Raw genomic sequence first — 14,584 nt, forward strand, 5'->3', positions numbered from 1 at the left:
CCACTGCGTGTCTAATTTGCAGCTGCTATTAAGTAGGTACTGGGAGGGTGAGAAGTGTAGGGGAGGTCATTGTGTCATCTACTGTGCTGATGAGTGATGGGAAATGAAGTCCTTTTGCTTGGCTTCTTGTTTTAAATCTGGTTTAGAGTTAACACGGGGACAACACCAGTTTGTTAGGTTAGGGTTTGTTTTTTACCTGGACTAGGGTGGAGCAGGTATGCACGGAGACAGATTTTACATACTCTGCACATAGACAGCCACATGAGAATGCCCCGTGCACATCAGCAAAGCAGAAAACGTAACTAAATTTGGGGTCATGTGGATACATCGAATGTCATGGTGATCCTGGTTCACACATAGCCAGACAGAATACAAGTAAACAAACAAAGGTGGTAGGAAATTTGAAAATGGTCACTTTGAATGTGGATGGCTTTAATGGCTTTGTGAAAGGGTAAAGGGTTGACAAATTCCTTAGAGGTTACGGTTTAGGGATTGCATTTTTCCAGGAACTCCAGCTTACAGAATCAGAAGAAATCATGGTCTAGAAAAGTGGGAGGGCTAGTTGTATTCCGTTGCACGCGAGGGGAGTGTCGACCGGGATAATGTCGGGATCCCCTTTCCGCACTTCTATTTAAAGGCAGGCATAGAGGAGGTATTTCCTGGTATAAGAACTCTTGGAGGGAGTGGAGACATGCCTTATTAATCCATATGCACCAAACGTAGACAATGGGATGCGTATTACCACGGACTGATGTCCGTAGGCTGTGGGAGGGTTTTTTAACTGTACAATGAATGGAGATATGGACAGACACCCTGCCCTTGGTCCACACACAAAACTCACAATGGTCAGATCATTGGCAAGAACTGATGAGCAGGCTGGACTGCACTGACATTTAGAGAGTGCTTCATTGACCTGGAGGGAGTACTCCTGCTTTTTGGGTACACACAAGATGCACAGTAGGCTAGACCACATTCTACTTTCAGGAGACCTAAAGATAAAAATCCAAGGTGCACAATATTTGGGACATTTGCTCTTGGATCACTCACCATTAATGTTTGAAAAAGGGAGGGAAGGGTGCAGACCAGACGTAACCCTGAGGCTCTACAGCATGGGGCTTTTAGGGCGGGTATTCAAATATTCATATGTGCCTTCATAGAAAACCACTGGGGTACGATGCCACCAGCGCTACAGAACCTGAAGCCTTAACCCCTTCTGTGCCGGGGACATAATGGTTACGTCCACCGGCACAGTGCTCCTGTGCCAAGGACGTAACCATTATGTCCTCGGCATGGAGCTCGCTCCCTCTGTCGGCCTCCCTCCCACCCCCCCAAGGCAGGGATGGAAGGGGAAGCCGTTCCCCTTCCACCCCGACCCCTCCGACCCCCCCAGTGACATCTGATGACATCAGTGCGCATTCACGCGCTGACCTCCTCAGAGGCGATCGGAAGAGAAATGCTAAGCATTTCTCTTCCGATCATGTGATGGGGGCCTGAGAGGCTTCAAAGGGAAGCAAAGGAATTTCCTTCCCTTTGAAGTCTCTCAGAGCATTTCAGAAGCCGGATCGTGAAGCGATCCGGCTTCTGAAATGCCCACTAGACACCAGGGATTTTATCCAAAAAGGAAACTGGCATAAGGGGAGCGACCCCTTGGGCAAGGGTCGCTCCCTGGGGGCAAATGTTTTTCAAGGCCTTTTGTTGTTAGGCCGATCTGCCCCAAGGGGGGGCAGAAACCTCTAGACGCCAGTGATCATTTTTTTTTTGTTTTGTTTTTTAGAGATGGCAAGGGTCGCTCTGCCGGGGGGGAGGGGGAGGGATCCACAAGACCTAGACACATCTGAAAACTAAACATCTGGGTGATTCCAGGGTGGTGTGTTTCACATGCACCCACACCATTTTCTTACCCACAATGCCCTGCAAACCTCCAACTTTGCTGGAAACCACACATTTTCCCAACGTTTTTGTGATGGAACCTTCTGCAATCTGCAGGAATCCACAAAATTCCTACCACCCAGCATATACCAATAACAATTCTGCCTAAAAATGTTTTTTTTCAAACTGCCCTTTTGGACCCGCTTTGGTTCCCCCTCAATTTTGACATGTTTTTGGCTCTTCCCTGTCACAAGCACTTGGCCCACCTACACAAATGAGGTATCATTTTTACCGGGAGACTGAGGGGAACGTTGGGTGGTATGAAATTTGTCCCTGTGCGGTGATCTCACACACAAATGTGGGAAAAATTTGATTTTTTACCTAAATTTTGAGGTTTGCTGAGGATTCTGGGTAAGAAAACATTGGGGGATCCACGCAAGTCACACCTCCCTGGACTCCCTCGGGTGTCTAGTTTTCAGAAATGTCTGGGTTTGGTAGCTTTCCCTAGATGGCTGTTGGGCCCAGGACCAAAAACGCAGGTGCCCGCCCCGGCAAAAACAGGTAGTTTTGTATTTGATAATTTTGATGTGTCCAGATAGTGTTTTGGGGCATTTCCTTTTGCGGGCAGTAGGCCTGCCCACAAAAGTGAGGTACCATTTTTATTGGGAAACTTGGGGGAATGCTGGGTGGAAGGAAATTTGTGTCTCCTCTCTGATTCCAGACCTTTCTGTAACCGAAATGAGAGGAAAAAGTGTTTTTTTGGGACAAATTTTGAGGTTTGCAAAGGATTCTGGGTAACAATACCTGGTCAGAGCCCCACAAGTCACCCTATCTTGGATTCCCCTAGGTGTCTAGCTTTCAAAACTGTGCAGGTTTGCTAGGTTTCCCTAGGTGCCAGCTGAGCTAGAGGCCAAAATCCACAGCTAGGCACTTTGCAAAAAACAGCTCTGTTTTCTTCGTGAAAATGTGATGTGTCCACATTGTGTTTTGGGGCATTTCCCGCCGCGGGTGCTAGGCCTACCCCCACAAGTGAGGTACCATTTTTATCGGGAGACTGGAGGGAACGCGGTGTAGAAGGAAATTTGTGGTTACTCTCTGATTCCAGAACTTTATGTCACCGAAATGAGAGGAAAAAGTAGTTTTTTGGCCAAATTGTGAGGTTGGCAAAGAATTCTGGGTAACAAAACCTGGTCAGAGCCCCACAAGTCACCCCATCTTGGATTCCCCTAGGTGTTTAGTTTTCAAAACTGTGCAGGTTTGCTAGGTTTCCCTAGGTGCCGGCTGAGCTAGAAGCCAAAATCCACAGCTAGGCACTTTGCAAAAAACAGCTCTGTTTTCTTTGTGAAAATGTGATGTGTCCACATTGTGTTTTGGGGCATTTCCTGTTGCGGGTGCTAGGCCTACCCCCACAAGTGAGGTACCATTTTTATCGGGAGACTTGAGGGAACACTGTGTGGAAGGAAATTTGTGGTTCCTCTCTGATTCCAGAACTTTATGTCACCGAAATGAGAGGAAAAGTGTTTTTTTGGCCAAATTTTGAGGTTTGCAAAGAATTCTGGGTAACAGAACCTAGTCAGGGCTCCACAAGTCACCCCATCTTGGATTCCCCTAGGTGTTTAGTTTTCAAAACTGAGCAGGTTTGCTAGGTTTCCCTCGGTGCCGGCTGAGATAGAGGCCAAAATCCACAGCTAGGCACTTTGCAAAAAACAGCTCTGTTTTCTTTGTGAAAATGTGATGTGTCCACCTTGTGTTTTGGGTCATTTCCTGTCGTGGGCGCTAGGCCTACCCACACAAGTGAGGTACCATTTTTATCGGGAGACTTGGGGTAATACAGAATAGCAAAACAAGTGTTATTGCCCATTGTGTTTACCTACATTTTTTCCGTCCAAATGTAAGACAGTGTAGAAAATACATCTTTTTGAGAAATGCCCTGTAATTCACATGCTAGTATGGGCACCCGGGAATTTAGAGATGTGCAAATAACCACTGCTTCTCCATACCTTATCTTGTGGCCATTTTGGAAATACAAAGGTTTTCTTAATGCCTATTTTTCACTTTTTATATTTCAGCAAATGAATTGCAGTATACCCGATATAGAATGAAAACCCATTGCAAGGTGCAGCTCATTTATTGGCTCTGGGTACCTAGGGTTCTTGATGAACCTACAAGCCCTATATATCCCCGCAACCAGAAGAGTCCAGCCGACGTAACGGTATATAGCTTTAAAAAATCTGACATCGCAGGAAAAAGTTACAGAGTAAAATGTGGAGACAAATGGCTGTTTTTTTCACCTCAATTTCAATATTCTTTTGTTTCAGCTGTTATTTTCTGTAGGAAACACTTGTAGGATCTACACAATCGATCCCTTGCTGAATTCAGAAGTTTGTCTACTTTTCAGAAATGTTTAGCTTTCTGGGATCCAGCATTGGTTTCTCACCCATTTCTGTCACTAACTGGAAGGAGGCTGAAAGCACAAAAAAAAGTAAAAATGGGGTATGTCCCAGTAAAATTTCAAAATTGAGTTGAAAAATGGGGTTTTCTAATTCAAGTCTGCCTGTTCCTGAAAGCCGGGGCGATGGTGATTTTACCACCACAAACCCTTTGTTGATGCATTTTCAGGGAAAAAACCACAAGCCTTCTTCAGCAGCGCATTTTTCCCATTTTGTTTAAAAAAAAACGAAATCTTTGCTGTATTTTGGCTATTTTTTGGCTAAAGTCTGGGTACCTCTAGAATCCCTACGATGTTGGAAAAAAAGGATGCAAATTTGGCATGGGTAGCTTATGTGCAGAAAAAGTTATGAGGGCCTAAGCGCAAAATGCCCAAAATTGTCGACAAGAGGCTCGGCACAGGAGGGGAAAAGCCCTGGCAGCGAAGGGGTTAAAGGGATTTGTGAGGGGAAAGTGTATAGGTAAAAAAGTTAGGGGCAATAATTAACTGCAGTGAGATGTGATCCAGCAGGAAGAGCTGTATGGTACAGCTGCAGAAGAGATGCACAGAAGGCAGTGTGGACAGACAATGGGGTGGGGGAAGATCTGGAGTCATGTCCAGACATGATAAACAGACTGGGGACACTGCACAAAGCAAACATGGCACAGGATGACAATAGTAGTGTGGAGGGGGGGCGGGGGGTAATGGACAAGTAATGCAGAAGGGCCACATTTCAGAGGGAGACCCAGTTGGCCAAAATGGTATCATCTGTATGCCAAGAGGTAGGCATAAGGTATGAAAAGAGTATGAAAAGAAACCCATGTCTATAGACACAATTATGGGCTTTAGAGGTAGGTGATGACACTGGCAACCTGTTACTCAGAGGGCTGCGTTTGAGGCAATGCATTGAACTGCTGTTAATGTGGAAATTTGTCAGACTTGTAATTATTGGCGGAGATATGCCAATGTAGACATGGTATAGTTGACTATCGGATTGTTATAGTTATTACAAAATTAAAATGATAACGTGTTAAAAAATGGGAACTTACTAAGCTCTGCAAATATCTACTTCACAGAATTGGGGGAGGAAGGGCAGTAAGGAATCTGATTAAATCCACTGGAACTTTATTGAAAGTAAATAACTTGATTTTCTGTTTGATACTTCTACCTGCAGATACCTCACCCTCAGAACAGTTGCCAAAACAGTAGCTTCTAAAAGTAGAGGAGCTGAAAAGTGGACTTAGACCAGAAAGCCTTGCAGGACAGACCATGTAAAACTGTCTCTCTCTCCAGAACTGGCTCTCAAGGCAGTAGTGCTTGTCGATCGTATGTACCAACATCCATGTCGCAGCCTGACAGATGTTAAGGACAGGGATTCATCTTGTCAGTTTTGAAGCTTTGTACCTGGTAGAATGGGTCCGAGGCAAACACATAATGTATCTGTTAGACTTGGCAGCTTTTTGGTGTGTCTCCGCTGTCTTTTTGCCTTCTTACCTCCTGGTTTTGGACTCTGTTTTTGCTGGTTTGTTGTCTATGCGCACTTTACCACTGCTAATCAGTGCTAAAGTGCAAGTGCTCCCCATATAAACTGTAATGTGGATTGGTTTATCCATAATTGGCATTTTTGATTTTCTAATAAGTCCCTAGTAACGTGCCCTAGAGGTGCCCAGGGGCCTGTGAATCAAAACCTACTAATGGGGCTGCAGCACTGGTTGTGCCACCCACATACGCAGCTCTGTAATCATGTCTCAGACCTGCCACTGCAGTGTCTGTGTGTGCAGTTTTGACTGTAACTTCGACTTGGCAAGTGTACCCACTTGCCAGGCCTAACCTTCCCTTTTCTTACATGTAAGGCACCCCTAAGGTAGGCCCTAGGTAGCCCCAAGGACAGGGTGCAGTGTATGGTTAAGGTAGGACATATAGGGGGTTATTCTAACTTTGGAGGAGGTGTTAATCCGTCCCAAAAGTGACGGAAAAGTGACGGATTTACCACCAGCCGTATTACGAGTCCATTATATCCTATGGAACTCGTAATACGGCTGGTGGTATATCCGTCACTTTACCGTCACTTTTGGGACGGATTAACACTCCTCCAAAGTTAGAATAACCCCCATAGTAATGTGTTTTATATGTCCTGACAGTGAACTATTGCTAAATTCGTTTTTCATTTTTGCAAGGCCTGTCCCTCTCATAGGTTAACATGGGGCCTACCTTTAAATCTGATTAAAGTGTAGATTCCCTTTGGGAGTGGATGGACATGTAGACTTTGAGGTCTCTGAGCTCACAATTTAAAAATACATCTTTTAGTAAAGTTGATTTTAAGATTGTGCGTTTGAAAATGCCACTTTTAGAAAGTGAGCATTTTCTTGCTTATACCATTTCTGTGACTCTGCCTGTTTGTGGATTCCCTGTCTGGGTCAGTTTGACAGTTGGGCTAGTTGCACCTCACACTAGACAGTGACACAAAAGGAGCTGGGGTGTAGTCTGCATTTCCTGATGAGCCATCTGTGCTAGGAGGGAGGGGAGGGGAGGAGTGGTCACTTACACCTGAAAGGGCTGTGCCTGCCCTCACACAATGCAGTCTCCGACCCCCTGGTGAGTGTCTGGGGCCTGACCTGGGCAACGCAGGATTTCACATTCAAAAGAGACTTTACTTTGAAGTAGGCTTACTTCAAAGGAGAAATTGGGTATAAGAAGGGCACCCAAAACCACAGAATCTTTCTGGAATCAAGAGGAACCTCTGCCCAGGAGAAGAGCTGAAGAGCTGAAGGCGGAGTACTGTCCCTTTGCTGTGTTGCTTTGCTGGACTGGCCTGCAGTTGCTGCTTCTGCCTGAAAAGAGTGCAAAGGGTGAACTTTGCTGTGTGTCCTGCTTGAGAAAATTATCCAAGGGCTTGGAGTAGAGCTTGGCTCCTGTTGGAAGTCTCAGGGACACCAAAGACTTCAGTTTCCTCGACCTGCAGCACTGGGAACTGTGTGTTTTGTGCTGTTCAAGAAGAGAAACCACTGCGACGCTGCCAACAACGTCGCTGGCCTGCACAGTGACCTGCCGACGCCACACGGAGTCGCATTGCCCCGCTTCACACCGCGACCCTGGTCTCACCGACGCCGTCATCGGACGACTTGACCGAGCCGCTGCTCGCACAGTGACCTGTGGGCCCCTCACTCCGGCATCGCCTGCTCACACCGCAGTCTTGGCATCCCCGACGACGTCGCTCCTGCTGACACTGGCGCCGCTGCCTGCTTAGTGGCCTGTGGATACCGCTCGTGAGGTACACAAAGCACCGTCCCATCCCGCAGCCCCGGTCCACCGACGCCAGCACCATCGACTCCCAAGTCGTCCCCCGGCATCCTGCCTGCACCGTGGCCTGTGGACACTGCTCGCGAGGGTCACGAAGCACCGTCCCATCCTGCACCGCTTGCTTGGGCCTACCAACGACAGCGCTTCAGCAACGACGATGACGCTGCCTGCACCGTGACCTGTGGACACCGCACGTTGCACCGCCCCGCTTCACACCGCAGCCCTGGACTCACCGACGCCGCTGGACGCCGTCACCAAGACGCTGCCTGCACCGTGACCTGTGGACACCGCACGTTGCACCGCCCCGCTTCACACCGCAGCCCTGGACTCACCGACGCCGCTGGACGCCATCACCGAGACTCTGCCTGCACCGTGACCTGTGGGCACCGCACGTCGCATCGTCCCACTTCGCACCGCAGCCCCGAAGCCATCCACACCGGCGCACCTGACTACATCAGCCTGGAGTTCGATCTGCAATGCTTGTGACCTCATCGGCCCGACGACTCCTGCACCGACTCTGGACCCGACACCGCGACATCAGTGACGCCGCCCTCCGGAGCTCACTGCAAGGATCACGACGCCTTGCAAACTCAAGGTACTGTTTGTGGGTCTTCCCGACACCGTAGCTGGCCCGCAACGCCGCGGCCGGCCTGAACTGTTGGTTTTGTTGATCACAACGCCGTGATAGCTCCACCTGGGGCTATCGACTTCAAAGAACTGTAGTTTTGAGTAAATCTTGCATAATTCATATTTTTCTTACTGTATGTTGGATTCTTATCGTATTTGGTCTTGTTTTACATAGATAAATATGGCCTATTTTTCTAAAACTGGTGTGGTGTCATTTTGTAGTGTTTTCACTTATTACTGTGTGTTATGTGCAAATGCTTTACACATTGCTTCTGAGATAAACCTGACTGCTCGTGCCAAGCTACCAAGGGGGTGAGCAGGGGTTATCTGAGTGGGTATCTCCTTTATCCTGACTAGAGTGAGGGTCCCTACTTGGACAGGGTGCAAACCGACTGCCAACTAGAAACCCCATTTCTAACAGTATACTAATACAAAGTACTACTCACTTTGACAGAGTCCTCTTATACAACATTTTGCCTTTCTTGGTCCCAGAGAACCCAAAAAACAGCTGGTTGGTCATGTGATGGTCCCTTGTACAACCAGTATAAATGCTTAGGGCTTTTTTTCACATTTTTCTTGAGGGCTGTGAGGGGAGGCCCATGGCATCAGCAGCCCCACCGCCTCACTGCAAGCTGCCCCAAAGCCGCACAAGAACCAGCAATTATTTTTTTTCTTTTAAATTGGGATGCCACGGTGCCCAACCTGGGGCACCCCACTACATTTCTTTATGTTGGAGTAGAGCCCTAGGTCCCCGAAGGTCCTGCTGGCTCTCTTCATGAGCCCCAGAACATCGCACAGGAGCCATTGGGGTGCCCCATTGCTCACCTGGACCCCATAGCATTTTATGTTCAATCAAACAAACATTTATAAAGCGTAGCAACTCTCCCTTGAGGTTCTCGAGGCACTGGAGAGTTGACTGCTCCATGGTGGTTTTATCGTTCGAACAACCAGGCCTTGAGTTGTTTCTTGAATTGCTGGAGCTACGGTGTGGACCTGAGGTGCATGGGGAGGCCGTTCCATGCCTTAGCTGCCAGGCGCGAGAAGGAGGAGGCATACCCTGCTGTTGGTTCGGCAGATCAGTGGGTTGTCTGGGAGGGAAAGGGAAGCGGATCTAAGATGTCTGGTCGGTTGGTGGAAGGTAAGGCGTTTGTTGATGTATGTAGGACCTTTGTTGCGCAGGGCTTTGTAGGCATGGGTCTGGATCTTGAATGGGTGGTTCTTCTGAATCGGGAGCCAGTGTAGTTTCTTTAGATGGGGTGTGATGTGGGTCCTTCTGGGGAGGTCGAGGGCTACTGGGTGAGCCCCAATGCAGGCCTGGCTCCCATGCCTCCACCTATCCGGGGTGCCTCAGGAGCCGGCATTGCCCCCTTGCTTGCACTCGTCTGGGGTGCAGCGGGAGCTGGCACTGCTCCCAACCAACAGGAGAAGCTTCTCTTTTGCTCCTGCCAGGGGGGAGCAATTCTGTGTTTCCCAACCCGCAAGAGCGCAGCAGGGAGAAACTTTTTTGGTTCCACCCAGCGGAAACAGCTTTCTGTTCCTGCTGGGTGGGAGCACATTAAACTTCTCTGATTGCATCTCTGTAGGGAAGGAAAGCACAGGTTCCCAGGGCCATATACTGACAGTAGGGAGAGGAGTAACATGTCCCCTCCCAATTTGCTTGTCGGCCCGGATATATAGGGTTGCCTCAGGGTCTGTTGAGGGCTCAGCGGGGTGGAGCTGTCTCCCTTCCCTTAATAACGTATTGGCCCCAGGGGATGGGGTCCACGGAGACTCAAAGAGGCCATACACCCCCTACCCTAATTAATAGATCTTCTCAGGGGATTGGGGTCGCCAGGGCCTTAAAGATGCTCGGTGAAGAGAGCCACAAGCCCCTCTCCCTTATAACAGGAGATTGTGCCACGCCCAGCCCTAGCCCATCGCATCGGTTTGTTTTTGTAATGCGCCCACAGAGTCTGTGCATTCTTTTTTTTTTTTTTTTAATGAAATTTGGGGTTGGGGGGAGGCCAGCACACCAGACCTGCAAAGGGGAAGGCTATACAAAGATTTGAGCCTTAATCTCTTAAAAACTACTGAACGGATTTACATAAAAGTACCAAAAACACACTTCCTGACACAAGATCCAGCTTTCTGCCAAATTTGGTATAAGTTCGTTCAGCTGTTTGGCCTGTAGCTGTGTCTAACTTTCCTATTACAAAATAATGGGGAAAATATGTTTGCCTCCTGCCTCCCCCCTCCCTTATCCTTATCCTCTGCTTGACGGATTATCTCAAACCTTTAAAGAAAGGCGCTGAGGTGGAAGATTTTTTAAAAAAAAGTTTTGTGAAGATTTATCAATCGTGCCAAAGTTTGAAGCAAACCACATATGCTTTTCCTATGGAAATGTGGTCCTAACCATAGCTACCCAGTAGCGAAATCCACTGGGTAATATAAACACACACATTTACAACTTAACTTGCAAAGTAAAAGTACTCCAGATGTAATAAAATGTGATGGAAAAGCAATCCCATTCTAATGGCCGTGATATAATGACTCCTTATGTAACAATCTGAGATACTTATACATTCTAGAGGAGCAGTTAAGAGTGTCTGGGGTTTAAATAAGTGTCTCCTGGGTAGGTGGCATGTGCAGGAGAAATTGGAAACAATAAATTCACAAGTGGAAATGAGAAAATGAAAAAAAAAACAAAAAAAAACAGAAAAGAATATAACAAAGGTATAGAAAATAACAAGGTAAAAATACATTTTTGAAAGACGCCAGACACAAAGCATTGCGGAGATGAAAAGCTGCCGAGTTCAATTACAAGTCACGAGCAAACCTGTAACAAAAGCTTTAATGATCCAATGAATATTAATATGAAAGGGAATGAGTCCATTCATATCAGTAACAATGTGGGTGCCGCTGAAGCAACTTTCGAGGAGGAACCATATTAATCGTGCAGCACACAAAGACATGGTCTTAAAAGCCTTTGTGGACGTATCCTAGAGCTGCTGTCAAAGCCATGCACAAAATACCATGTCTACAAATGAAGGTGCGGGGTTATGTAGCACCCTTTATGCAGCATCCCTCATGGTGCAATCTGGTATTTGGTTTGGATGGCGTGTGGACGCCAATAAATACTCGAATGAGAAGGGGGTGAAATGTCTAACTCGTGAGCAGACGCGGGTCCTTCGTTTGGGCGGAGGAGCGTTGCCCCCCGTCAGCAGCCATCGCTGGAAATCCTTTCACAAGGAAAGGATAATAAACTCTGTTTATTATCCTTTCCTTGTGAAAAGGGCAGGGCATTGGGGGTGACGAGCAGAGTGAGGTGCACTGTGCACTCCTCTCAGAGAGCATGTGTGTTTGGCCGGCCCGAGACATGCACACAGGGCTCTCTGAGAGAGCCTGCACAGGCTCCCAGTCTGTCTGGGAGTGACCTGGCTAGGCGCTCCCAGCCAATCCTGATGCTGCTCTGAGTACCATCAGGATTGGCTGCAGGGCAGGCTGGGAGCCTGTGCCTGCAGCAGCAACGGGAGAGCAGCAGCGCAGGAGCAGAGCAGGTAAGTGATTTAAAAACAAAAATGTTTTTATTTTCTCCCGCCCCCCTCCCAATCCACCCTGTGTCCCCATGCCCCGCCCCGACAAAGCCCCATGAGCCACTCCTGCTTGTGAGAAGTCGAACCAGGCAAACAGAGAAATAGTAAACAGCCCTGAATAAGCTATTTGGGCGCAAGACGCATGGATGAGGGTGTGTAGTGGTCATGCTTGGTCATGCATGGGCAGCTTAAAGAACCACAGACTAAAACCAACTTACAGCCTGCTTTTGTTCTTCTTCCTACAGAAGGCGGCAACAGAAAGGCGAAAAAAGACAAACAGGCCAGATTAATAATTTAATAAAAAAGACAGGCGTGCAAAGGTGAAGTATTAAATACAGATGATGAGAAAACACAACGGCCACTGAGAGGATAAAGTAACCTGTAGTGATGTGTCCTGTTAGAAAGGAACCGCTTCTAAGTCACAATCCACAGTAATCTAGCAACAGACCGTCAGGCTCCAACCTACTAACATCGTGCAGATCTCAGCCGCCAGCATTAATAAAAGGTACAGACAGATTCATGTGGACTGTTAATCACCATGTCAAGGACACTAAACCCAAATAATGCAGGAAGAGAGATGATACAGTTACTCTTGTTGGTGATACTATGACTCAGTCCTTAATTTGTAAATAAAAACTTGCCAGTCTCTTTAGTCCACTTACAGCCACTCCCTGCCCCTTCGGCTCACTATTGCAGCCTTCTGCTTTCTTTCTTGGTGACACTTTTTCATTTTTCTCTGTCTTTCCCATACGTGCCTTTTGCTCGCAGTAAATGCTTGAGGCAGAAAAATAAGTGCCGCCCCTCAAAAATAAGTGCTGGTGCTCTGCACCAGAAAACCACCAGCTCAAATTAATCACTGCTGTTACTCCTATACTTTGAGATCGTACCTTCTATTACCCTCTGAGCATCCTTACCACAGAAGTGGAAACAGCTTTCAGAGGTCTTTCAATACAACCCCTCGGTAATGCGTAAGTCACATGCACCCCACACTTCCATCCTTATGTACAAGTGCGCTGCTGACTAGGGAGGTTTCTGACCCATCGCTCAGAGGAGGGAGTCCAAGAGAAGAGAACTCATCAGGGACCCAGGGAGAGGTGGTCTTTTGGCCGGGTGCATTTACCTCCCCTGTAGTTCCGACCTAGCTAGAGCCAGTGCAGGTGACCACGACCCGTGACAGGCCCTGTGGAAGATACCTTGCAGTCTCACCAGCAGGTAGGGTCCTCAGTACCAGGATCGAAGTCTGAAACTCAGCAGCAATGATGTGGATTAGCTGCTACAAGTGGCCAATGACAAGTGCCTTGGCTTCAAGTTGGAGCACTGCTGAATAGGCTACATGATCTCAAGGAATGTTATGGACCAAAGGAACAGCGAAAGGTAGGCAGAAAAATACCCAAGGCAGACAGACTTGCAGGATATATATTAAATGACAGTACTAAAATATTGAAGCCAAAATATCGACTACCACACTACTGTGACGGTAGATATCTGTAGGTAAGTAAAGATTTAACATCCTTAACGCCACATCTACATTCCTTGTTGACAATTATCGTGAAGGTAGGTAGATGCAGTTAAAAGCAGTAAATCTGTACTCTATAGACTCAAACCTTCATGATGCTATGGTAGGTGATACTTTGGCCACGACGTTTCTTGGAAAGTGCATAACAGATTAATGCAGAGAATCATTCAGGGCCAAGGGGTATGGTTTGTAACTGCTCAGGACCTTTGGCTACATAGATGAAAAACTGACCGCTCAAAAGACCTTGGCTCTAGGCACAGTTCCCTTTGGCTCCAGCCTATGCACCCTCTCCTCCTCCTCGAAAGGATGCGGAGGACCGAAGAACAACCATAATGTAATTGACTGACAAAGCAAAAAATAACTCAACATTAGGCAGGAAGGAAGTGTGGATATGGTGTTGGTGTCCCAGCAGTCCCTGGGACACCAGCACAGGCTCCCCACGCAACCCTGGTGCTGCTCTCTTGCTATACCTATCATGAGAGCAGCGTCAGGATTGGTCTGAGACATTGCACTGGAGTCTGTGCTGTTTCTCCTACCCGGCTGTGCAACACTGTCGGGTTGGAGAAAGCTAAGTGCGCATGTCAGTTTGGCAGGTCTAAGACGTCCGGCCAAACTGACATGCACACTTTTAGGTTCACTCACTTCACTCCTCCTCCCTCCCTTGGCCGAGCCTCACCCTGCACATGCTGGCTCAGCCAGCAGCGGAAAAATAAAACGATAATTAAATATTGTTTTATTTTTAAGCTGCTGGCTCTGAGCCAGTGGGGCGATGCTCCTTGCCATTGAAGAGGTGCTGCTCCTGGGTATGCAGCACAAACTTAAAAGGAGAGAACAACGTAAAAGGGTTTTGAAGTAGCAAGGCTTGTGGTTCACTGATCTAGTGCCCTGATTTTACCACTATCAGAAACACAGTTTTCACGAGCAACAGTCTCAAAGAAGTAGTAGTTACAAACAGCCATTAGGACATAAGCATCTGGTTACCTAGATGAGGTTCCATTGTGGAGCTGCCAATGGAACAGAGGAAGTAAATACGTGAGACATATCTGAGTGGAAAAATTCTCTTTCCAGACAATTAAAAGAGTAAGCGAGGAATTGCCATAACTCACAGTGCTAAAGAAGGTTTAATACACACTGTTGTAATTCTGTTGTTGCTGAATGTTCCTAACCATTGTCAGAACCCAAAGGTCAGAGCCCATACAGGGTCAAGTAGATCCCGTACACTAAGTAAAGCAAGGCAGAAGGTCCACAACACATCTTTCAGTTTCTAATGCA

At 47.4% G+C, this 14,584-nt stretch overlaps 1 protein-coding gene across 5 annotated transcripts in view; it reads right to left on the bottom strand.

The window, feature by feature from the left end:
• The window catches only part of DTNB (dystrobrevin beta), a 672,321-nt gene that overhangs the window by 130,953 nt on the left and 526,784 nt on the right, over positions 1-14,584 (bottom strand). For 3 of the 5 annotated variants that reach the window (XM_069233645.1, XM_069233643.1, XM_069233647.1), the window contains one exon: positions 12,015-12,035. The exons of the other annotated variants lie outside the window; for them this stretch is intronic. In XM_069233645.1, the coding sequence (XP_069089746.1) occupies positions 12,015-12,035 (21 nt within the window). The remainder of the gene's footprint in view (positions 1-12,014; positions 12,036-14,584) is intronic. 5 annotated transcript variants of the gene reach the window in all.

Source organism: Pleurodeles waltl, chromosome 5 (assembly GCF_031143425.1).
Source record: "Pleurodeles waltl isolate 20211129_DDA chromosome 5, aPleWal1.hap1.20221129, whole genome shotgun sequence".
Lineage (NCBI taxonomy): Eukaryota > Metazoa > Chordata > Amphibia > Caudata > Salamandridae > Pleurodeles > Pleurodeles waltl.